Source organism: Barbatula barbatula, assembly GCF_947034865.1.
Source record: "Barbatula barbatula genome assembly, chromosome: 8".
In the NCBI taxonomy this organism is placed as follows: domain Eukaryota; kingdom Metazoa; phylum Chordata; class Actinopteri; order Cypriniformes; family Nemacheilidae; genus Barbatula; species Barbatula barbatula.
The window spans coordinates 17,005,460-17,031,875 of record NC_136771.1 but is presented as its reverse complement, the minus strand read 5'-3'; the positions used below and the strand labels follow the sequence as shown (position 1 = coordinate 17,031,875).

At 38.7% G+C, this 26,416-nt stretch overlaps 1 protein-coding gene across 1 annotated transcript in view; it reads right to left on the bottom strand.

Annotated features, from left to right (window-relative positions):
* fbxw7 (F-box and WD repeat domain containing 7) overlaps positions 1-26,416 on the bottom strand; it is a 125,693-nt gene that overhangs the window by 53,821 nt on the left and 45,456 nt on the right. The window contains exon 3 of the mRNA XM_079462764.1: positions 15,993-16,733. Within this exon, the coding sequence (XP_079318890.1) occupies positions 15,993-16,664 (672 nt within the window). The 5' untranslated portion in view covers positions 16,665-16,733. The remainder of the gene's footprint in view (positions 1-15,992; positions 16,734-26,416) is intronic.

Genomic DNA, 26,416 nt, shown 5'->3' with positions numbered 1-26,416 from the left:
AAAAAAACGTGACTAAAATATCCTGTAAAGTCTCACCACCCACCAACAATGAAGGGATCCTATGTTGACTTAAAGGAGCCACAGATTTATGACCAAGACTCAATGTTCTCATTGACACTCGCAAATAAATACACCAACACTACTGTCCACTCGAGCTCACAGAACTGTTTCATCAGCATGAACATAGTAAGTCAAACTTAAAATGAATGTCCATTCCTAATACAGGCACAAAGTAGGGCAAAGCAATGTTTAGACTCATGGCGTTCACTCACCCGTCTGCGACAGAAAGGCAGACTTTGAGCTATGATGTTGATGCTGAATATCCTGAGGACCTTCTGAGGAGGCAGAGGCTCCTTGGCCACCTCCCTGGGGTCGGCCAGATCCAGTGCCTCGCTCTCCAGAGGAGCCTGGGGTGCCTTTTCCTTGCTGGAGGACTTGGGCATTTTTCTCCTTGAGCATGCTGATGAGAAACGGGGAATAGGGCAATGCCGCAGCATTGCCAACCCAGGGCTAATAGGTCATATCCCGATAAAAAGGAAATATGGGATTTTGGTCAGCTCCTCAAAAGCAGACTGGAGGGTTTCTTAGTGTTCAAAGAGACAGCTTGGCTGAGAGTGTCCACAGTAAGCTCGCTTCCCTGGCCTGCGGCCCCTTTTAAAATTTCAGAGGGTCTGATGTCATGAGCGAGTCTGATTGGGCCCAGCAGCAGCTGTCTTGTTTTGGGCTGAACCCCACCCATGGACACAAACACACAGGGCACAGAGCGGCCAAAGGAGATTTAAATCACAGACAGTCACAAATATCTCTACATACCTTCAGCACAAATCAAGCTTCTGTTAATATCTTTTATAGAATTCATACTTTGGATTGTTTTGATTTTCCCTGCCTCCATATCCCACTGACCAAATAACATTTGACAAACAGCTAAAATATAAAATAAAAATATATATTTTGAAGAATTTTGATAACCAAACAACACTGGCCTTCAATTGGCTTCTTTGCACGGACACAAAACAACATTTCTCAAAAAAACTTATTTGTTTCACAGAAGTTGGTCACATATAGGTTTTAAATGGCCTGAGGGTGAATAAACTAAAGACTTTTGTTCTTGGTGACCCTTGTACAAAAACTATAAAAACTCACTGCTTTAAATACTAATACTACAAAACCGATACTTACCTAAAGTAACATTCAACACAAGACAAACAATCCATGTTAACCAGTCATAATGATGATGTTGCAAAATATATTAGTGATATAAATTGTAACCACTAAGAGCAAAATTACAAAATATTCCAAAAAAAACCTGAATTCAAGTAACTACGCATAAAACACGCTTATGATCAATGGACATTATGATCACTGTCTTTTTGAAACCTCAGATTTCCAAATTTGTTGTTTTGCAGGAAATGGAGAAAACACTGTTGTCAAAGTTGACAAGCATATTTTAATATGTTTTATTGGTTAGATATTTGCTAAACCCAGTCACAAACATAAAGAGTGGCTTAAATGGTTTTCAAGGTTAAGAAGGACAGCTGCGATATTTGGCAAAACGCAGCACTGGCCCAATAGGACTAGCAACATTTCCTTCAACTGCAAACTTTCTCTCTAATCATTACTGCTCAGCCCAGCAAACGTTTGAAAAGCCTCCAAACCAAAACTTCTTCTGACACGCTATTATATATGCATTTCTAGTCTAGGGCCTGAATATCAACAATTTCTCCAGCAAAAACATACATTTGTGGAATATAAAGAGGTCCAATGACACCAATTTGAGTCTCATTGACCCGAGAGGACCAAACACATTTTTAGCCCTGCCCTGAAAACCCAAAAGCTGCCGCCCTCTCACTTTATAGAGACCCACAGAAACCTTGTCCTAATCTCATGGCGCACAACTATGCGCCGTATGTGCACTGCTGAGCCTCGGCCTGTTAGCATGACTGGCACAAGGTAATTGCTGGGAATGCCAGAAATGCGAAGGATTTAACCCCGTCTCCTGCAGAATGTCAGGCGCAGCCTTCTGTTAGAAGGAATACTTTATTCTGTGTGCCTGTCGTTCTTTAAATTTAGACCCTCTGGAGTTGTTGGGGGAGGAAATTAGCATCTGCTCTGGAATGATGGAAATGGGAACATTAGTATGAGAGATCAAAAATCTAACTCTGCTTGTTTTTGTTAATTCTGAATGTTTGTGGCAGAGCACTTGAAATTACAAAAAGTAACCAAAATGTCACCTTGGTCAGAATATAAATTATTTTATTCATAACTGATATGGATATTCTATTAGATTATTGGAGACAGTGAATAAGCGGCACGCTTTCACTTCAGAGCCCCAAAGAGATGAATATGACACATTCTCTGAGGTCACAGGTGTCGTCCTTAAAAGCTGACTGCACTTCGAAGTGGTCACAAGAACAGAGTTCTCAGACTTGTACACAAACACAAAATGATGGCGTTAACGGTCACCACCTTTCAACAAACTCAAGACCTCACTGTAGAATCTGAATGATCTTGGAGGACCAACAAGCATGTTGATCCAGGAACATATGCCACATTCAACCCACATTAACACACAGGCACATATAGAGCGCCTCAGCTGAACCCACAAGTGCCAGCAGTAATTCACAGCTCTTCACATGACGCCTGTGCTGCACGACACACCAAGGACAGATCCAAACACAGCTCATCTAACAGGGTGAGATCCACCTCCACAAGAACGCTTTCAATTATTGAGATTTGCTGGATTGACTAAAACGTTATAACTATCAAATGGCCACTTATAGCAGATAAACAGGTTGACTTCCAGTGTTGGTTGACAATGAAAAAAGCCGATATTTATTTTAAACGGTTACAAACAAATGTTATGTGGTTAGATGTTTACTCATAAAATTATGAAGTACACAGACTGTAGAAATAAGTTAACAATGTCGTTCATTCACTGCTGCCCTAAGAAAGAATAATAATGTATAGGTGTCAAAGGCATTTCAATGAGACATCATGACACTACATACGAGAATGCAACTACGTATTGTCCAAAAATATAATTATGGTACAAACGCCTGCCGTTCACTCGCTCGAGAGCATTCAAATGAAATGTGGAGCGCTCATGAATCATTAAGTCGACGGAGAAAGAAAGTTTGTTTCACAGGGTTCTTTAGGGACATTGAAGTTTGAACATATGTTTAACACAAAAGGCAATTCTCCAGCGAACTTGCAACAGGAAAGCGCATCACATGAACAGGGTTATTTAAACACAAGTGCTCGTGATTTAAAAATGTTTTTGTCAATTTGCACAGCATCGTGTTTCTGTATTTTTATGTGGAATTTCATTAGAGGAGCACACAACTGTAAACATTGTCATTTAGATTCCACCTCTAATCTGCTTTGCTTACCGAAAGGTTAAGTTTAAGATTTGGGTAGGATGGCTGATCCCACATCAGTTTTGTGCTGTTTTTCAGGTGTGTAAAAGTGCTCTGACTGCTGGGGCTCTTGTGCATATGCCGCAGAGACTTCTAAATGCTCCAAGGCCAGCAGTCACACGCCTAATGCTTGTCATTGTGGTAATCAGTCCTTGTAATAACTGATCTGCAATCAGATGTTAAAAGTACATTCAATTAAAACTGTGTCTCTGGGGTCCCCCTGTGACTGAGAGTGGGACTGCAGGACGCAAAAGAGGAATTCTTATTATTGACAGATGTCTGAAATGTCACTGTACCTCTAAAGCTCTCATGTAAAATACTTTTGTAAAGTAGGGAAGTCTGCCCTTGTGTCATCCTTGACGGACAATCGGTCTCTTATTATGCAAAAATGTTAAGCGTAAACTCTTTACTGCTAAACAACCCAGTCACTCTTCACCTGTTCATCATCTCGCTTTTCCACTCCAGCAGCACTTTGAGAAGAGAGGTCTGATAATGGGGGTTGCCAGGCAACAGTTTGCAAGGCTCCCAAAAGTAAGTTCAAGCTTGGAGCAAAAAGAGGTGAGGTGGCAGGGTTGCCAGGTCTGTCTAACAAAACCAGCTTACCTTAAACCTGACAGTGGATAAACAAAATCCTTCCAGATTTATTCCGCAGCAACAATTCAAAAGAAGCCACAGGAAAATCGATTGGTAGAGTAGTCATTTATCCATCCAAACACGTCAAAATATGCACTAGAACGGATTTAAAATGTTATGAAGACTTTTGACGCAAAAACAGACTTTATGCAAAACATAATTCATTATCTTTTTTCTTTCAATTCTGAGGGACATTTGAATTTTTTCATGCAACCCAGGTCCTGGTCGACCTAAACAAGATAAACACGCTTCACCATATCGATAATGAAAAAAATATTTAAATAAGATGTTGGGACAATCTTCGTTGATTTGAGCTGCATGAGACTATGGGAGTGTTAACCCATTGTTCTGTGTGTTCAATAGACACACGGTGTTGTCGAGCACAAGGTTTAAAGTATTACAAAACAGAATCCTTACATAAAACTACATTTAAAAAAGACACGAATAATGCTAAGCTTCACCCAAAAGAATACGATCTTCCCCGTAGAGCGCACAACAACAGAACCTGATGCGCAGACTTACAGCAAAGCCTTTCAATACAGAAGACTTACAGCTTCACGGTTCAGATAATAACATTCTGGATGGTGGTAAGATTATACTTCACATCACACTATAAACAACCTTTTAAGCATCCTTAAAGAAAAACTGAATCAAAAAGAAACAAGTCAGTTTGCATGAGAAACAGTCACTAGTAAAACAACACAAGAGACGAGTTGAAGAAGCAACTTCCAAAAACCACAGAGAGAGTTGTGTTAAAACACAACAAATGCAATAAAAGTGAGAAATTAGTAAGGATGGTTAATTTAAGACAACGCATGACCTAATCTACTTCAAGTACCCGGCATTGAGAACATTGTCAACATTGTTTATTAGCATTTGCATGAATATGCAACTTTGACTTTCCAGAGTAGGGAAACCTTGGATTACAGACTCCAACATGTGGTTGATAAGATCATTGTTTGAGCACAAAAAACTGTCACTGCTTAGCAATGACCGTACGCCTCCACATCAGTGTGTAAGGTTGGATTAAGAGGCCATTTACACGAGCAGGTTTTTAACTAAAAACGGAAAACTTATGCGTTTCGGTTGTTCATTAACAAGAAAACAGCGTCGTGGGGGACTGAAAACGCAGACTTTTGAAAACGGGTCTCTAAGTGCAAGCTTTTATAAAACTAAGGCATTATCATTACCATGTAAATTCTGAGTTTTCCAAAAAATGATGATGTCATACGCATGCGTATTACCCGTTCAGTCTGTAGGCATGCGCGAGAATTCCCCAAACAATAATGGCGGCCTCCATTCTGCATGTTTGTGTAGCGTGATATACTATCATTTCCCCAGCAAAAAGTAGATTTACTGCACCAAAAAAAATCTAAAGTTGTACATGCAGATGAAAAAACTGGCTGGTATAGCAGTGGGCGTATAGTGGACTTATACTGACACTAACTGGAATGGATGTAAAGTTACACAAACAAAACTGATTTTAGTATAACAGAACTTTAATAATGGCTGGCTGTCCAAATGGGCATTTCTTTATAATTATTAAAGGTACCATGTGGAGACTTTGGCGGCATCTAGCAGTGAGGCTGTGAATTTCAACCAATGGCTAACTCCACCACTCACTCCTTTTTGAAGCCTACGGTGGTTCACACAAAAATGTCATTACGTTATCTCCTGCAAATAATAGAAAATGTGTTTACAGATATGTAGAGCAGTTTGTCCATTTAGGGCTACTGTAAGAAAAACAATACGCCGAATTCCATGTAAGGGGATCCGAAATAGCAAATTCTAAGCTAGTAAAAACAACGCATTTCCGTCAAAAGATCCTCATAATATCCCAAACAGCACATTTCACTTATACCTGACATTGCTTTGAGTTTCTTGTCTCAAGTAAAATGATTTGCGTGTAGATTTCTCTACAAGCATCATGTTCAGGACACAGGCCTCGAGCGGTTCTCATCATACAGGTCAGAGGGCAGCGAATGTTTCATGGCTCTGTAAATACACATCTGAGAACAGATCAAAGAAGGGAATCTTTTGATGCTGCAATCCCTTTCTGATATTAGACATATTAAAGATGACAGCTGAGGCTGAACATCACATCAGTTACCACAGAAACCCAAAACATCATAGAGATATCATGTCCATTTCATCTTTCCTTCTTTGAAGAGCATTTGTGAAGTCAGACAGGCTGTTTAAACACACTTGGCAACCTAACCTTCAAATAACTGGTATATCCACGATGCAATTTTTATCCTTTATAGTTGTTGCATAATGTGGTGAGATATTGAATAAAAGCTAAAAGCAAACTACAGTATTCATAATCTTATCCAAGTCTGTACAACATCTTAGCAAATACATTTAACACTTGAACATTAAGTAAAAAGTATAACAAGGTTTACATTTTAATCAAGATGGTTGATATATTAAAGACAGCATCAACAACAAAGGGATTTTCTCCCTAAAGCATTTTTGCTACAACATGTAGAAGTTCGTCAAACGGACAAGTTTAAAGGTAACAGCAATATGTCATGGATCACGTCACTGTAAGTGACCGAAAACTGGAACTCGTCTTTAATAGATCCCAAAACTTCATCTCAGACATCAAAATCCTGGCAAAACAAGCACAGTTGGCGCATGGCTGTGGAATTAAAGTGCGACTATAAACAGCTTGTTTTGATCGTATTTTCTGGGCCAATCAAACAGCGCCGCAAACTCTACAATCACATTTACATTTACTCTTCATCAGAAAGAATTTTCAATGATACCAGCTGACAGTTTGGGAAACACTAATTACAAACTACCAAAGGCTTTTTAAACAGGAGGAATGGATGAAAACACAACTTAAATCAACAGTTTTAGTGTTATGTGGGAAGACTACATTTCTAAAACCTAGCGAATTAGAACGAGGCCTTGTCTCGTGGGCATCATCTTTCCAGCTTGTTCATTTTTCAAACTGTTTACTCATATTGTGATTCAACAGTCTGTTTGAAACCATAAAATCTAGGCTTGTGTTCGGCACGGATCTAAGAGGCTCAGGCTTCGCATAACTGAGGGAGCGCTTTCATCTCAACCGATAAGAATGACTTCCCATTCTGACGGGAAACCTAGATTCGTCTGCCCCTTAATCTGCCACATGATAATCTGAGAACAGAATCTCAACAGACAGACAGATTCGAGTTAATTACACTTCTGAATTTAAATAAACCATTCATGATAAAGACAAACGCAAGGGATTTCAGAGAACAGAAAGTCTTCCCTCATTAAAGGTATTAGAAAGCAGTTACTGAACCAGTTAAGAAGTTAATGAATCTACACCTGGACCTTATACTGTAAACAGCAGGAAACATAATATGGACAGAATCCATATGTTGAAAATTAAACTGTGCATTGTGACGGCGTTAACTAAAGAGACACTTAACAGTAAATACAGTGCAGTCAAGTCAAACGTAAAAAACTGAACAATGCAAGCATTCACCACACTTTTCCATTTAAACAGGCAAAAGCCTCTGGGTTGCTGTTAATAAAGGTGGCATGTGGACCCTATGTTCATGATTTCAGGGCATTGAGGAACATTCTGAAGACAAAAGTGTGAAACAATAGCTCACATGCAACAAAAGTCATAATGGAGAAAGAAGAAATCTCAACATAAAGCTACAAAACATGCAAAGTTCCCTGTGTGGGATCAACAGAATCTAAATTCGTTGTCCTTGATACAGTAAATGTAAAGGTAGTAGTCAAAAGACCGTTAACTTTTAAAGTCCCAGTGAATTTAAAAATTACAATGCCTATTTTTTTCATAAAATATTGCAGCGTTTGTTGGAAATAGTTTATCAATGTGGGTCATCCTCTTTTTTTAAATTGTCTGCCCTTAAAATCTTTAGTTAAAATCAGAAAATGCACTTCCTTCCTGTAATGGCTATCCATCTTAAACGACGCATGTTAGAAGGCTTGGGCGGAGCATCCGTTAACTCCTCCTCTTCAACTGTCATGTCTGCTGCCAGTTCTACATCAAAATGAAACGGCTGTTTTTATACATTCAACCAAATCGCAGAGAAAGACTTGAGCCCACTACTATCGAAAATGTGTCAAAATACAGAGGTAAAAACTATTGCAACTTCCGGTTCACAGGGATTTCAAAAGACTCACACATTCATTTTAGAACTCCTTATTTAATTCACATGGTTTACGTTAAACTGCAATTCAAGCACAACGCTGCAAATAAAACAAGGGAAACCTGCATTTAAACAATCTAAAGGCAGTTTCTTGCCTAATATATTCACTCAAGTCACTCACCATGAGCATTTTATAAAGTTAACTTGGCAGCCTGCTAACACCAGTGTCAACAACATAAGGCATGCCAAACATTTCTAAATCATTCAGTAAGTCAGCAGGTGCCAATATACAATTTCCTTCCAACAAGTTAAGCAACTCGAACTGCAAAGTCACTGTTTCAAAGTCAAGTAATGTGTTTCTCTTACACAGTAAGTGTGAACAACTCATTTAAGTTCTATTTCCACGTATATCAACAGTATATTATGACCACATTCTTGATCGACAACATTCAGAAACATAAAAACGACCATATATACGGATTAATGCCATAACATTTTGAACGAACAAATTTTACACGCTTGAAGAGTGACTTGTAAAATGAATTTAAATCAGTGTTGCTAATAGTACTAATAGTAATAATAGTACCAGTAACTAGTACCAAAGCAAGAAGTGAAATCATAAGTATGAGAGAAGAGGTTATGTCCACTATGTGGAACCACTTCGTCCATGTTCAATTATTCAATCCTGCAAAATTGAACCTTGAGATCAAGACTCGAACTTCAGGGATTGACATGAGATCAGAAAATTCAACAGAACTGCTCTGTGTTTATGTTCTTCGTTCAGTTATCGTACACTGCATGATGGAATTCAATCATCTCTGAGCTTAAAGAAAGCACTATCAGTTACAGGATGTTGCCTTTGAATACAAATTCAGCATTAATTCCTATTGTTATTTCTATCGTGGCCTTTTCAAGAGCTCAACATTAGCATATTGTGAAAATCCCTGAATGCATAATTTCCAACCCGAAATAAAAAAGCCTGGAACAACATTTCCTCAAGAAAAATATTTCAGTGTGATCTCATTTACAAAAGGTCAGCATTCCCTATTCAAGTTCTTAATGAAATCTTGATTATCCGAGGGGAATAGGACACCAGCCACAGACAGGTTACGCATCACTGAGTCTACGATACCCAAAAGATGCTAAACCATGATATGAAAGATGTTTGGCAAAATGACGGCAATATGCAGTATACATACACAATGATGTCTAAAAACCTAGTGGGATGCATGGAAAGCATCCTGGTGCACCATAGGGCCAGCGGTTTCCTAAAAATACAGTTTAAAGCACAAGGACATGGGAAAAGTCGTGGGCTGACCTGGATAACTGTCAGACAACTTGCATAAGGTTTAGAAACAGAAACAAAAACACCCCTTCCCTGCCAAGTCGGCATCCGACTACATAGAGAATGAGCCAACAAAAACAGTAACAACCCTTTCAAAGGGCACACTCCAAGCTACCTTCCCTGTTCCCTCAACTTCAGCCTCACCGTGACTCCCACGATTAGATAAACACGCATTCTTATCCAAAAAACACAGCGGCTAAAATACGAACGATACACTCTTCACACAGAGAAGATGTTTTCTCTAGGGGTTCACTCACCAGTAAGAGCGCAACCTTCTTTATACTGCGATTCCCCATGTCAGCCCAGAGAGAATCTTTTCGGTCATGGAGAGAAGCGGAGAAAAGGATTTGTAGGTCGTTTTCTGTCAGAGCAATGACAGGCTTGTCGGCTCTGTGCTTCGTGAGGCACAACGAAGAGGATGAGGAGGGTCGGCGCACTTGCATTCCCTCCCCTTTTACTTCTCTACCTCAGTTCATTCAAACGGTCTTTGCTCTTCGCTTTGAAACACAGCTTTAATCTTCCTTTTGATTCAAGTTGACGATGAAAACAACGCATGAACGAAACTGTGCAGGTATAAAAAACATACACGCATTCCTGGAGTGTCAAGGGAATTGCGTCACTAACATTTGTCTGGATGACAACCTCCTCTACGGCCTCTGGATGTTTACATGTGGTGAGCCATCACTGGGGCCAATCAAATTTGGCTACAGTACAGAGTACTGAATGACAAACATTGGCTGGAGAGACAGACTGTGCTGTCAGTAGGCCTGTCGCAATAGTCAATTTATCGATAATCATGCGATATATAAATAAACTTGACGTCAGTAGTTTTTGGTGATGCAATATATCGGCATTGTGATTATTTATGCATTACTGACATTAAATGTTCACAGACTGGGTGTCTCTGTTAGCGCTTCACGTTGGGTTCACACGCAGTCGCACATAGGGCTGGACAAAAGAATTGCAGATCGATTCATCGTTTTTTTAAATACGGTCGATTCAATATCGATTCTCAAAAGCAGTGAATCGATTTTTATTCTTTCGTATTTCCGCAAGCACTGAACATGCATTGACGTGAATGTTTTTGCTACTACTAGATGTCCCTGTACTTTTTAGAACGGGTGGACGTTACAACTGTATCTTAAATGAAAAATAACCTGTTCGGTTTCAAGTTTGTTTAAGGTTACAGGTTTGTGGCTCCACATTTCATTGTTTTATTCACCACTTGAATGTTATATTTACTGATCTTTTTTAGAAATATCTATAGGAGTTGTAATAAATCTACAATCATTGACTCGAATCGAGAATAGAATGGAAAGCTTGTGAATCTGAATCGAATCATCAGAATCAATACAGAGCCCTAGTCGCACACACGGGACGGACAGTGTATTTGAAACGGCCACATTATGACATACAATCATGCTGCCCTCTCCAAAGCTCACATATCAAGGCCTCTGCTTACCCTATAGACTTCATAACAGCTTGTAAAGTAAATCAAACAATTATAATTGAGGACTGAAAGTATCAGTTTTATTGATTTTAAATATTAACACAGTTATTATCTACATTCCAATTTCAATGTCCAAATATTCTATTAAAAGGTTTTTTTTCTTCAAAAGGGTGTACATGAAATATTATATTATCATTACTTAATCAGTGGCATAAAAGAGTTATACAATTACAATAATATCGACTATCAGAGTTATTTCTGTTGCAATTAATCGCCAAATCGTTCGAAAGTTGCTATCGCGCAAAGCCTAACTGTCAGTGATGGTCCTTTCAACAAAACATTCACAATTTTGTCTGAAATCATCAAAATCTAATGACACACACATACACTTGTGTGACACCTGTAAGAGTATCTACACACCCTCTCACTTCTCCAGCATAGCTCCAGTCCATATACAGTGAACCAGTCCAGTCAAATGAAGCTCAAAGTGGCACTTTTCTCTAGAGGTAAGTGACGGGTTACAAAAGACAATCTGATGGATAATATCAAAAAAGTGAGTTTCAAGCTTTATTTCTCTATTTATTTGCTTAAATAATGTATGCAAGTTACCTTTGCATGCGATTCAGTTATTAAAGTAGTCTAAACTGTGCCGTTATCATAGGGGAAGGGGATTGTTTACATTGTGTAGTTGTGTGCCAATTTTGCACAATTAAGTGGTTCTGTATTTTAACTGCAAATGTCATGCATCCTGATTCCTCCACTTCATCATGAGTGCCACCTCTTTATAAACAGCATCATTTTGTGGGACTTGCTAACCTATATAAACACTAGTGTGGCATTTTTCTACAATATACACTCACCATGACAGTATAAAAGGGCATTTGAAGTCAATCAACTGCAGTATTTCCTCTCTCATTCAGTATAAAATGTGATAAACAAATACTGCATATACCGGAAACCGGTGTAAATCTGGAAAATACCATTAAATAAATGTATGGTCATACCGCCCAACACTAGTAGCAAGTAGCCGTGTAATAAGCAAGATGATGTACAAGCAGCCAGCTGTTATCACAAAATAAGCCCCTTCAGTGTGATATGAATCACACTGTCAGGGCTTATTTCTGCGATAACAACCGGCTGCCTACATCATCCCTTACATGTATTGCTTTTAATGTTTTGCAGATAGAACCATATTCTAAACAGAAAGTGATTTTTTTCAGAATCAGAAGGTTCTGTCTGCCTTTGACCTGTTCCAAAGATCCCCATTTACAAATTTCAGAAAATGTTGATATTGTACATTTAGAATTCATGTAGGAACTCAGCCTTTCTCATGTATGAATTTTTCATTTATGCTATAAGAAACGCAACAACTTTAAGGGGTCAATATCTCAAAACAACTCGCAGATAGATTCTTAGCATTCCAAGGCAAAGATTTCCATGGCCGTTGGAACCATTGTTTGTGGGTGGGACAGGACCCATTCAGCAACGATATTGGACCCACTCACCCGTCTTACTTTTCAGAGTGTAGTCAGTCAAGTCCTGTCCACTTGAGGAACGCTTAATAAACTCCATTCTGCATTTTAGCTACAACCTTGCCTTCCACGCTACTGCTTCCTCCAGTCCACCTCAAGCATTCAACGTACATCTGAATTCAACTCCATTCCATTTCCTATCTACTGCACTGTCATTCTATTAACTGCATCTACTCATCTATTGCACTGTAACTTCAATAACTGCATTAACTAATCTACTGCACTGTAACTCTATTAACTAGAGCTGCAACTAACGATTATTTTAATAATCGATTAATCTGTCGATTATTTGTTCGATTAATCGATGAATCGGATACAAATTTTTAAAAGCATTCATTTTCAACCCTTTATTGAAAAATAGAACTGACATTGCAAAACATATTTCAAAAGCTTTATTATTACTTATTATATTATTATTACAGCTGGCTGTGGTTTACATGATGCATTTCCCATCAAGAAGCCTCTCATGGTTTGCTGTTTTTTTCTGGAATTTTTTCGGGTCTCTCTGATGGTCTTTCCTCTACCTCCACTCTGCTTTTTTAATTTATTTTTTCTCCGCTATGCTGCGCGGCGCGATCAACTTTTTTTAGTCCTGTGACACACTAGATGCGTGGCGTGAGCGTCTCAGAAGCCTGGCGTGACCGTTTTTAAATCGGCTCCCATGTTAACAGGTTAGAGCTTGCACACTGCCTGCGTGAGACGAGCCGCACGGAAAACGCGTGCATGCTAGGAATTGAATCGACGCCTATTTTTCACGAGACACGCAAGCGTGTTGGAAGCGTTTCCAGGCAAAATAGAATAGGAAAAGATGTTTATATGTAATTTTGTACACGAATACATATTAATGAATGCCATTTTGATGTTTGAAAGCTAATCATCATTTATTTGAACGTATTTTCAAATTGAATTTCATTAAACCAACATCTACACGTTACGGGGTTTACATGTCCACTGTAGAAAACATCAGGACTTAAATCATGTTTATAATGCATTATTGGAGAAACAACAAGTGAATATTGAAATAAATTATACATTAATATTCCTATTAAGTATGAGATATTATTACTAAAATGTTGCAAATGAATACTCCAATTAACTACTTTTTTCCATAAAATCTTCCTCCAAGAAAATGCTTAGGCTATATCCAATGAAAAGATACATTGCATTGAATGGGAATATTAATTTATGTCCATCTTAAACACATATTGCATAAAGTAAACTCGTGCATCAATTGATTACGTTACATCTTTAATAACATATCTGAGAATCATCTTAATACGAATTGTGGTTCGTATTAAACCCCAAAATGTATTGGTGACTGAATTATTTTTGTTTTTTATGCTCTTAACAATGTGATTAAAAATGGAAAAAAATATGACACACTACAATAACAACGTAGTCTAGTGTGTCATCTGAGTGACGGTCCAACATCAGGTAATAAAGCTACAAAACATTTGGAAATGTTATTTAAATAAACAGACAGCCTACTTACTCATTTTTCGGATTTTGGAAGGTGTAGGTTATGTGAAAAAAGTTTAAACATGTCGTGAATACAAGACCCTTGTCTGTCGGCGGCCTCCCTCTATGTCACCTTTAGCAGCAGCAGCGCGCCAGCGCCGCGTCAGGCACGGTGCTGGTGTGCAAAGATACAGAAAACACGACGCAGCCGCCACAGAGCTGACACGCAACAGAAACGCCACGCTCACGCCACTCAAACATGTGGCGCGCGTTATAGTCGCGCGATACAACGAATCGATAATGAAATTCGTTGCCAACATTTTTAATAATCGATTTTTATCGATTTTATCGATTCGTTGTTGCAGCCCTACTATTAACTGCATTTACTCATCTTATGGACTGCAACCTATTAACTGCATTAACTCGTATACTCCACCGTATCTTTAATAACCGCATTAACTCATCCACTGCACTGTAACTTCAACAACTGCATTAACTCACCTATTGCACTGCAACTTTTATAGCCAATGTCAATAATTTATGCATACCTAAGTCACTTGCACTATTTTAGTCTAAATTATTATCTGTTCTTATCCACCTGTACATTAATGTTCATAGTATATAGCCATCTGTATATATTGTTCATAGTATATACCGTCTGTCATATTTTCATAGAACATTCCTACTGCAAAATATTTTCATAGTCCATGCCCACTGTATTATATTCTCTCATATTGTATTCTGTATTTATTCTAACTGTATATCCTGCACTTGCTAACTGCACTTCTGGTTAGACCTAAACTACATTTCGTTACACTGTACTTGTATATGTGTAATGACAATAAAGTTGAATCTAATCTAATCTAATTTTGACACAGCAATGTAAACAAAGTAGTGTTGTGCATTCTACATTTTAAAATAACAAGTGGTAATGATTATATTTATTAAAATTATTAAATGGATGCCTAATTGGGACAATAAAGACCTCTATACTAGCCCTAACCTTACCATACACCTTATTGTTACACACCTGTTGGCCATTTGTTTATATAAAAAATGCCTTTATGTGAAAACGTAAAATATAAATTTCTGCAAAAGGCACCAGTAATAGCATCATAACTACATTCTAATCCACAGAGGGGAATGTTCATGGAGGAATAAGTGAGATGTATTATTTAGAGATGTATCCTTTTTTTTTTACAAGAACATGTTCCTGTAGCTCAATTGGTATAGCCTTACATTAGCAGCAGCGAAAGTTTATTAGGAGAACTTATACAGAATCAAAAACAAAAAAGAATCCTCAAATGCACTGAAAGTCACTTTGAAAAAACATTCAGCCAAATGTATAAATGAAAATGAAAAAATAATACCTTCATCTTTTGTGTATGTAAACATGATACCTTTGCATTTATTCTATTTTAAGCATAACACATGACTGCAATCACTAAAGTCATGTCGGCTGCAAAACTCGGTACCTTACATAGATTATGCTGTGCTGATTTTAATTGAGTTTGAGGAATGATCAGTTGCTGCCTGTACAATCCTATACATTAGCAAATGTTATTGTAGAAGTGTGGAATACATAATAAAATGTCAATGATTCAAAAATCCACCCAACGTGAACATCACTTTATAATCCTGTATAGATGCTCGTTCACAAAAAAAAAAACCTTAAATTGGATGCACCAGGTCATCAAAGGTAAACACACAGTTTGACCGAGCAGTGTTCCATGTTGGTTCTGGAAAACAATCTGATTTTAGGCAAGGACTTGTTTTTTTTTTTAACAGGAACGTAGATCAAACTAAGACCAACAAAGATTTTGTTCACGGAAAACGCGTTACTTGACCATATAAAAGACGTCTTGGCAAAACCCAAGTCAGTCAGTTGAATGTTGTAAAATGCCCAATAGAGGGAGACAAACACCATAATACAAGCGCATAAAAGTTATGTTCACATAAGATGCCATGCTACTTCATAGACACTTTCCCAGAAGAATTCTAAAACTACATTTGAACCAGTAAGAAAATGTTGAATTTGCTTACCTTATTCTCAACAGAGTGTGAGCTTTGGTGCTGTCGGCCAGAAGACTGGTCTGTATTATCATTATGGTCCGAAATACTGGTCCTGAGGGAGGGAGAGTGGAGGCCTTCCTCACAGTCCTCCTCCTCCTCTTCAGCCTCCTCCTGCTCTTCCCTCCCACTATCATCTGAATGTTCAAACTCATCACTGTCTTGGTCCATTTCCTCCTCCTCCCCCTCCTCCTCATCCTCCGGGCGGTCGTCATGTTCCTCGGAACGCAGTCCGGCCCCGCCTTGCCCCTCCCTCCCGCTGTTATTGTTCTCCTCCTCCTCATTCTCCTCCTCTCCGTGACGACCTCTGCGCAGTCTTCTCTGCTCCTGCTCCCACATCCACTGCGCTCCCTTCTCCTCCCCGTTCCTGCGCCCCTCCTCCACTGCCTCGCCTCCGGATGGCCATGGCTCCTGCTCTTCCCTGAGACGCTCTCTTCCGCCCTCCTCCTCTTCCTCGGCCGGCTCCCGTCTCTGTTGCTGCGCCTCCTGCTCGGACTCCTCCTGCACCTGGTTCATGTGCTCCGCCTGGGGCTGGGGTGTGCGGCCGTCGGAGGTGCCGTTACCTGCCCCTGCTGTCCCGGGCCTCTGCCTCTGCTGCTGGGCCGCCCTGCTGCCGCTGCCCCCCGACAGCAGATCCTGGTTCATTTCCAAAAGCCAGCTTGCTACCTCCTGCACCTTCGCTAGGCTGTCTGAGGAGGACAAGGATTTGGCATTCTAAAGAGACGAAAAGAGAGACAAGAAATGGGTGAGAAAGGAGGTATGGATAAATTGTTTAGGGCAATAAAAGACATGTATTTGGGGTGAGTATAAGAACTGATTTTGTTGGAAACCTGGAGTGTGTTAAAAAAGGAGTATGCCATTATTCTTTATTCAGGCCTATGAAATAAAACAATAGACATTTGCATCCAGCAATTAAAGCTGCAATACGAGCAGCACTGAAACAATGGGCAGCTCTCCTGCTTAGCAGCGTATAATCTACACTAGGTTTAGCCTTTTAAACTATGGCAACAGTATCAAAAGCATGTAAACAAACAGTCATACAAACACAAAGCAGACAAACCCATGTTTTACGGTCTTCCACTTGAAATTGACAAAATCGTGAATTCGATTTTCTTTAGTAAGCATCAACTGTAAAGTCCTGGCTTTATAGTTCACAAGAACACAAAATAGTTTACATTTTCATGTGCTCCTTTATGATGAATATGGACCGCTATGTATAGTATGTGACGATACACTTACTTGACCAGTGAAAATTGGACGGACAATAGGACAGATGAACGTAATGTCTTGTTTACACTATTTAAAATGTATTCAAGCTGAATTTAAATCCCAGAAACCCTCTTAAGACACTACCACAAATGAGCAATTACAATGAAGACACAACATGCCTGCGGGGGGCATCATTGCCAAAGAAGTTCATCTCACATACAATAATGTTTTAAGCTTTCCATATTAAGCTCGTTTTATATCACTTTACATCTGTCATCCTTTGCCTAGAATTGGTTTTCACCACCCAAATTCATGAGGTCTCACCTTCACACAAATTATGCTTTTTGAACAATATTACCGTTCCTATGTACTTTAGGCTCTTATGGCCTGCTTCCCCTTCATTACTCAGTCAATATCACCCTTTCAATAAATATTTGTAATAAATGATTTTTTTGTTATGTAATACAAGAAACAAACCTGTTTAAACAATAATAATTTTGTCTTCAAAACTCCTTTTAGACATATTCCTTCAGTTCAAGCGGTAAGATCAAGTGGAGCATTTCACTCAAGACGAGACAAATTCACAAATGTAAGAATCCAGTAAAAACAGTAAACAACTGTACAAGTGAAAGCAGAGCAAACGGTGTAATCCCATCAGGGGCGTGAGAACACTGGGGTCTGATAGAAAGCAGATTAAGATAATGATCTTATACACATGGACACAGACAGTAAACAAAACTAAACTGACTGCATGACTGTGTGCATGTTACACTACTAGGCCTCATTGTCATGGTAAGGGCATCTGTAAACTAAAAAACATTCATTGGTTTTATCCACGATTTATCAGTGCGTAGTATTCGAGAGACGATGTCTGTAATCACTTCAATCCAATGACATTCTAATGGACAAACATGAAGCATCATGTACTGTCTGTGAAACAAAGTGAAGGGAACCTGTGCTTTTTATTTCACCAAAATAACAAAACATTCAGAAATGGCTAAGAAAATACATCGCACATTCTACAAGATCACATCACAATGTTATCATATCACAACCTGGACATCAATATATCATATCACCAGATTTGTGCCGATTCCCCCCCCTCGCAAGCATCCATCTCTGGTTTGCTCTTCTCGGAGGGCTGGATTAGGGTATAATCACAGCAGATATATGAAGGCAGAGCTCTCAGGGCAATTCAAAACAGATTAAACCAAATGATTAGATAAGCTTTTTGATTACCGAAGCCTTTCCGATATAACAGGATCCGTGTTCAATCGTTGGAAAGAAATTGTGGGGATGCTCTTTAAGCAGATGTTTCCATTTCCCTTCCTATCTTGATGATGTGCACAAAGAGCAATGCAACAAAGTTTGCTCTCTGAGTAATTGCTTTTTATCAGTTTTATGAAATGATAAATGCATGCCATTGGAGACATGTAGGAGGACAGTGTCCACCCTGTGGCCTGGTGAGGTAGGCTGTTCTACTGGACTGTGTTAGTATTCACATCCTGCATGCTGGTCTATCTGGCAAATGCTTTAGTCTTGGAACAAAATGAATGCCATTATACTGTGAACAAGCGAATCAGACGGAGTAAGTGAGAGCACTGCAATCTAACCGGCAACATACACAGACATTATTACATTAAGCCTCATTTGCATTAAAGACGAGAGTCTGTGTTATATGTGGATGTAAGTAAAGCCTGTTTTAACAATCCAGTACCTCAGACATTATGTATTTTTGTAGGCTAACCCGGAAGCAAGCACCTTGCTGGTTTCCTCGACTGAAAGCCTATGAGGTCTTACGGTCCCTTCCAAAGGAAGTAGTCACTTTTGACAAACGGCTTTTTTAAGACACAATAAGGCTTTAAAAAAATCACCAGCGGGTTATAATTGGTGTGTGTTATGTCATAGAAAATATTATTACTACTATTATTAAACTACTATTTTATTGTATAATAGTTGTATTGAATAATTTGTTGAATTTTATTGCATTTAAATTGTATTCAATAATTTGTTAAATGGGTCGTGTAACGAATTTAAGTTTTGCCAAGTAACTGTTCTTCTACTGGTGGTAACCCCAAATAATTCTGGCTAGTCATGCTTTTAACTTGCTAGCTAATGTAACGTTATTTATTTTGCTTGTTTTCAGAAACAATCTGCAGGGACTCTATTCCTCGAGGATGTGTACAGGAAGTTAAGTTGGGGGCACAAAGGCGAGCATCAGAAGTAACGTTTATGTTGTTGCTTTATGGAGCGATTTTAGTCTCATTAATTATTCATGCGTAAAACAAGATACACACATGCGTAAACAGTTTCGCATGCATAAAACCTAATTTACGTGCACATAGTATATATTTACATTTATGAAAAGCAATTCACGTGCGTAAAACAAAACTATTTTCTCATAAAGTACGTTTCGCAAACATACAACTGCGCACAAAACTTTCGAAAAGTTAAAATGTACACGTTTGTATTGTTATGCGAATGTACAAATCGTCACACACGTGTGAATCGCCTTGGACGTGTGTGTGTGTGTTTTGAGACTCTCCTGGCAACGCACTTGGGTTGTCGTACTCTTTAGCCAATCAGATTCAAGCTTACCATTCAACCAATCACAACCCACTGAGGGTGCAGGACTCGAGGAAAACGGTTCTGCGCAACTTTAGTGCAGTTTGGCTCAAATACAACGGAAATGACGCATCACCCTCACCGCACGTTAATCACATTACGATCTGTTCCACGCTTGCGCAGCTTCGTGGGTACAATTTATTATATTTTTTACTGTTAAATAAAATTCATTACTCAATTTACTTCGCTGCTGTCCACCTGGTCTCATTTCACTATGTGTTCTGTCAAGTCAGTTTGAAATACTGTAATGTTTCCCCTGACTTTGTAATTCTTTCTTCATGTAAATGAATATAGTCTAGTTAGACATACGTGTTATGTTCCTTATTCGCTTCTGTAAACGCCATTGAAGGGATTATTTTACTAATTCAGATTAAATGGATAGATATATTAGCCTATATAGACACATACTAATAAATTACTACATTTAAAGTTAACTAGTATTATCAGATTTTAATAAAAACGACACAAACCGTCTTTGACAATACTACTGACCTCAGATAGAAACACGGTAAGGTAAATAGACATGATACAGCAATGAATCGCAAAATGGGAGGAAACTGAAGATTTGCAGTCGATGAAAACACTTTATTCCACATGTAACCAAAATCATGTTCATGTAACAACTCTATTATTTTGGTTTGGCAACCACATAAACTGTCAAGTAGTGAACTATACTACTCTTAAGAATTTAACTGGTTGAGGTGGCCAAGTATGAACCAGATTCCGGTCACAGAATCAAGAGTGAAGGAAGACATTGAGGCTTTGTTTGGCAATCCTATTTATTCCTGTTGCCACTATGATTGAACATGTGGGTTTGTTCTACAAAGGAACAAGAAAAAAAAATAACAATAGCAATGTAGCAGCTACATGTAGCGTTAGCTTAGAAACATCGCGGCAATCACGTCCGCAAATAACCGCTAAAGCGGAACAATACAAACAATGTAAACATTCGAAACAGCAATAGCAGACATAATACTGATTTCAACATTGTGCAAATAAATGAACAGATTACGGAAAAGGAGCAGCAACATGAACAAAGGATGAAACCTTTACTGATAGGTTACACTAATACTGGTCCGTCTGGGAAACACTAAAAACACTTTAGTTCCTAAGGCAGGCTTTCTGACATAAACACATATCGTAATGGTAACGTAAGCAACGTTTAAAAACATAAAAACACACTCTCCGTGAACGGTTAAACTATGTAACGTTAGCCTACAAAACAAACTAATGTGCCGCCTGCACCAAAGCTGCGCAGAGCCGTTTTCCTCGAGTCCTGCGCCCTCAGTGGGTTGTGATTGGTTGAATGGTAAGCTTGAATCTGATTGGCTAAAGAGTACGACAACCCAAGTGCGTTGCCAGGAGAGTCTCAAAAAACACACACACACGTCCAAGGCGATTCACACGTGTGTGACGATTTGTACATTCGCATAACAATACAAACGTGTACATTTTAACTTTTCGAAAGTTTTGTGCGCAGTTGTATGTTTGCGAAACGTACTTTATGAGAAACTAGTTTTGTTTTACGCACGTGAATTGCTTTTCGTAAATGTAAATATATACTATGTGCACGTAAATTAAGTTTTATGCATGCGAAACTGTTTACGCATGTGTGTATCTTGTTTTACGCATGAATAATTAATGAGACTAAAATCGCTCCATATTGCTTTGAAACCACATTTTTTCCTTTAAATTACAGAAAATTTATTTTGGAAAAGAATTCAACATTTGGATAAAATGGCAACCCAATAAACCGGGTAGAAGACAGCAAAACAAGAATGTTTCACCACATTTCAAACAAAACAAATACTAAAAACCTAATACTAGACCATATAACACTGCATTATACTTGTTGGCAATATAGGGATTTGAAAAATACAGAAAATGTATTAATGTCAGAACAAAAACATACAAATGAACAATTAATGGCGGGTCGGATACTAAGCAATCTCTCAAAAACCCATTTCAAATCAATTGGGAAAACCATCCAAGCACTCAGGCTGGCTCTTAACTACCACAAAACAGCCAAAAATGGCTGATCTGAATTAAAGGTAATTCATTAACAACGCTAAAAGTAATAAAGGATTAGCAGATATATCACTTTCAAGCAAAAAAAAACCAACAACATGACCAGTGATTAAATGCAAAACTGTTATTTCTCTCATGAAAAACTTAAAATGCTTCATAATAGCTTCGTTGGAACAGGCTTTGATATGGAAACCAGGAAACGTTGGCTTTAAGATAGAAGCATTTGGCTTGGCTCCCAGGGATTGCGGCCAGGCTGGCGTAGTCGAGCAGTCTGATATGAAAGTGAGGTGCATCATTTCTTCAGTTATTACCACTGTGTACACTTCAGCGGCAGGTCATTTATCTGCATCTAACGGCACTGAGAGGAAGGTGAAGCCAAAATGGATTTTGGCATATCCTCTCATATAGTACGTTAGCAAAAGGATGAGGTGGAGAGAGCGGCGGTGTTATTGGTTTTCCGATGTCATTTCCTGCAAAGCCGCCAGTCTGTCATCTCCTTTTGAACACCTCAGTTACAGGAAACATTATGAACAGAAAAAAAGAATAAAGAACAGGGTTATTTTATTAACCCTAAACTGCCTGGATGTGACGTCTTATGAGCCAAACATAAATAACTTCACCCGATGTCAGAAATGTCTCATTCACACTAAGTCATGCACTGCACATCAGGGATATGTATAGCTGTATACTGTATGTATCATACTTAAAAACAAAGTCTTCATAATTAGGGATGGGTAACGAAACCCGGTATTAAACTGGCCCCGGGGCAAAATTATGACAGAACGGAGCATAGATAAGCTCAGTCCGTATTTGTTCTGCTTTTGATAATGAGAAAAAAATATATATATGTTATTGCTACATTATTGTTGAGATGAAAATGTGCAAGATAACGTTAGTTTCTAATTTTCAATAACAAAGAGTGTACTGTTTTTGACTGCTTACTGCAATCTAGCACATCTCTTGATGCCGCATCTATGTCAAGTATGCATGCTGAATGCTTACAATAAGGATTAAGGAACAATTTATGAAAAATATTAATTTGTAAGAATTTTTTAAATTTTAAATTATAGATTTTTAAAAAAATGTTAATTAAAATAAAGCAATGTTAATTCTGTTCATAATTTGTTTCTTTTTATATCAAAATGTACCGATAAGAATACTGTTTAAGTACCGGTACGATAAAAAGTATCGATACAGTTAAAATCTTAGCAATACCCATCCCAATTCATAGTTATCTTACCAACCAACAGTATAAACCGGCATGAACAAGGCTCTTGTGTTTAATGAAAGTTATTCCATTAAGTAAATCCAAAACCTTCCACGTTATCATTCGCAAAGAGCACAATGTCATGTGTACAAACCCAAACCCATTCCACAGGTGAAGAAATGTATTGGAAACAGGTAAGCAACATGATTAGGTATAAAAGGAGCACCCTAAAAGGCTCAGTCATTCACAAGCAAGGGGACGCGGTTCACCACTTTGTGAACAGCTTCGTGAGCAAATGGTACCTTAACCTGCTATTGCAAGGATTTTTTTTATACATTATACATCATCTGCAGTCCATAATATCAGCAAAAGATTCAGAAAATCTGTAAGAATCTCGGCATGTAAGCAACAAGGCCGTAAACCAACACTGAATGCCTGTGACCTTCAACCCCTCAGGAGGCACAGCATTAAAAACAGACATTCGGTAAAGGAAAATACCATGTGGGCTCAGGAACACTTCGGAATGCCATTTATAGTTAGCATAGTTCGTCGCAGCATCTACAAGTGAAAGTTAAAACCCTACCATGCAATGCGACAGAAACACAGCCAGCTTCTTCGTGCCCAACCTCATCTGAGATGGAATGAGGCGAAGTGGCCAAGTGTACTGTGGTCTGAGGAGTTCAAATAGTTTTTCTGGAAATCATGTACGTCGTGTCCTCCGGGCTAAAGAGGAAAAGGATCATGCAGATTGTTATCAGCGCAAAGTTCAAAACCAGCATCTCTGATGGTATGGGGGTGTGCTAGTGCTCGCGGTATGGGTAACATGCACATCTGAGAAGGCAACTTTAATCCAGAAAGGTACATGCAGGTTTTGGAGCAAAAATGCTGCCATCCAAGCAAGATCTTTTTCAGGGACGTCCCTGCTTATTTAAACAAGACAATGCCAAGGCACATTCTGCATGTGTTACAACAGCGTGGCTTCGTAGGAAAAGACTGTGGGTACAAGACCTGCCTGCCTGTAGTCCAGACCTGTCTCCAATTGAAAATGCAAGAATGGGAAAGAATTCCACCTACAAAGCTTCAACAATTGTGTCATCAGTTCCCAAAAGCATATTAAGTGTTGCTAGAAGGAAAGGTGATGTAACACCAAGGTAAAAATATCCCTGTCCCAGCTCTTTTGGAACTGAAAATGAGTGAATATTTGCAAAAACAATAAAGTTTATCAGTTTGAATATTAAATATATTTTGTGGTGTATTCAATTAAATATGGGTCAAAAAGATTTTGCAAGTCACAACGTCCCAACTTCATTGGAATTGGGGTTTGCAAATAGGGACGCTGTTTTGCTGGCTAACAAACTAGCTAAATGCAGCTGTGACCTGGGAGTCCGTAGCATTTAGTGACCCTGGCAAAATAAAATGGTTTTCACAAGGTTTCCATTTTATTCTATTTATAATAGGCATCTTTATTTGGCAGTAAAAATACTCTCAAACATAAAAAACTGTTTGTGTAACTGTTGTGTCTAACAGGCGGTGCGTGCTGATCATGTTCACCTGCAATACTGGCTCACACAGAAAGAGCTGCTACTGGCTCCTACCAAAATTAAAGCACACAGACAAATAACCAGAAGGCTTATCTGGATCTCTAGGCCAGTTTAGCAGTAAAAATCCTGAACAAGAAGCTGAAAAGTGAGTTTGTAACATCACAAAGTGTCAAGGTCCAGTTAAGAATATGATTGGCTGATTGTCCTTCCAGTCAGATAAACCAGCAAACACAACACTCGTCTGGTTCACTAAATAATAAGGCAGTTTCTCTGTCAGCATTTTTACTTATTGTGCTTCACTGTGCTCAGTAAAAAGAAACAGCTTCTCTAGGTTTTGTTATAATTCAATCATTTAAACTCTGTAAAGCAAATTTATTATATTTTTCCAGGTTGTTTTATTGCAGTAAAGCCAATTTTCACATCCTAATATTTCTTGAGAAGGCACTATCTTCCTTGCTCCCCAAAAGGCCCCTGGGAAAAATAAATATAACGTAGTAAGTTCGAACTTAAAGGGATAGTTCACCCAAAAATGTATATTCGGTCATCATTTACTTATTCTCTTGTCATTTCAAACCTGTATGACTTTCTTCTGCAGAACACAAAACAAGATATTTTGAAGAATGTTCATTGGTTTTGGTTTTGGACTTGCATTGGTTTTGTGCCTTTAAAAGAGAAATGTATGGGTACCACCATTGTTTGGTTGACCAACGGTCTTCCATCTCTTTTGTGTTCTGCAGAAGAAAGTCATCCTCTTGTCATTCCAAACCTGTGTGACAGTGTCATTTTTGTGTGAACTACCACTTTCAGAGGTCTCTGAAGGTCTCCTGTCTGTCTGTGTCGGATTTATTGGTCAATTCAGCATTAATACAATTGCACAGCTCACCTTTAATAACAGCGTTCCTCTAAATCTGGCCAGTTAAATCTAGTCATACTCAGTGAGTCTTTTACCAACCATTTCTCCATAAAAACACAAATAAATTACAAACCGATCTTTATACAAATGTATAATGCATATCACCCACAATATAAGGAGACACATATCCCATCCTTCCAAAGGAAGAGCTATGTTTTTAAATACGTGTTCATCTGAGTGCAAAAGAAGGCCAGTCACACTTTCTGGTCTCGCCTACATACACCTCGTCCTCGTTGATTGACTCAACCATTACTTTTCAACATTTCTGCAAAGGCAAAAATTTCCAATTGACAAAGCTTTCACCAGTCACTTGTGTCTAGCGCCAGGCTTTCTTTGCATTTAGGCACTTAGGCAGTACTTTTCCAGCCGGCACCAAGTGCTGTCTGTATGGTTTTGGCAGGCTCTGACGTACACAGACAAAAGACACAGCTGTGTGGTTGAAGCACAGCGGAGAACCACTCTGTGCTCGGGCTCTGAGAGAACTGAAACGCAGGCCAAACGCCGGAGCACCTCTCTAACAGAACAGGGTAGGCAGGAGGCCAAGCAGACAGAAATGTGTGTTCCACTGAACACGCTGGCCCCGGCCCAGCTCCCTATAGATACAAGGGGGTTTGTAGATCTGCTCTGTTCTGCGTTCACTGATATGAGGAAAAATCAGTGGGAAGCATGTGGTGGCAACAGCATGAGTTTATGTATGATTCAGTCGGGATGCATGATATTGGAAAATGCAATATGTCATAACTTGCTAAATAATGCAATGTGTAATAAGATATTGCTTACAGTTGGTAAAATCATCAGTTTGATTATACCGATATTGAAAAACCAACATGTCCTTTGCATTCTTTGATTTACCCGTTTATCATTCTTTGATGTA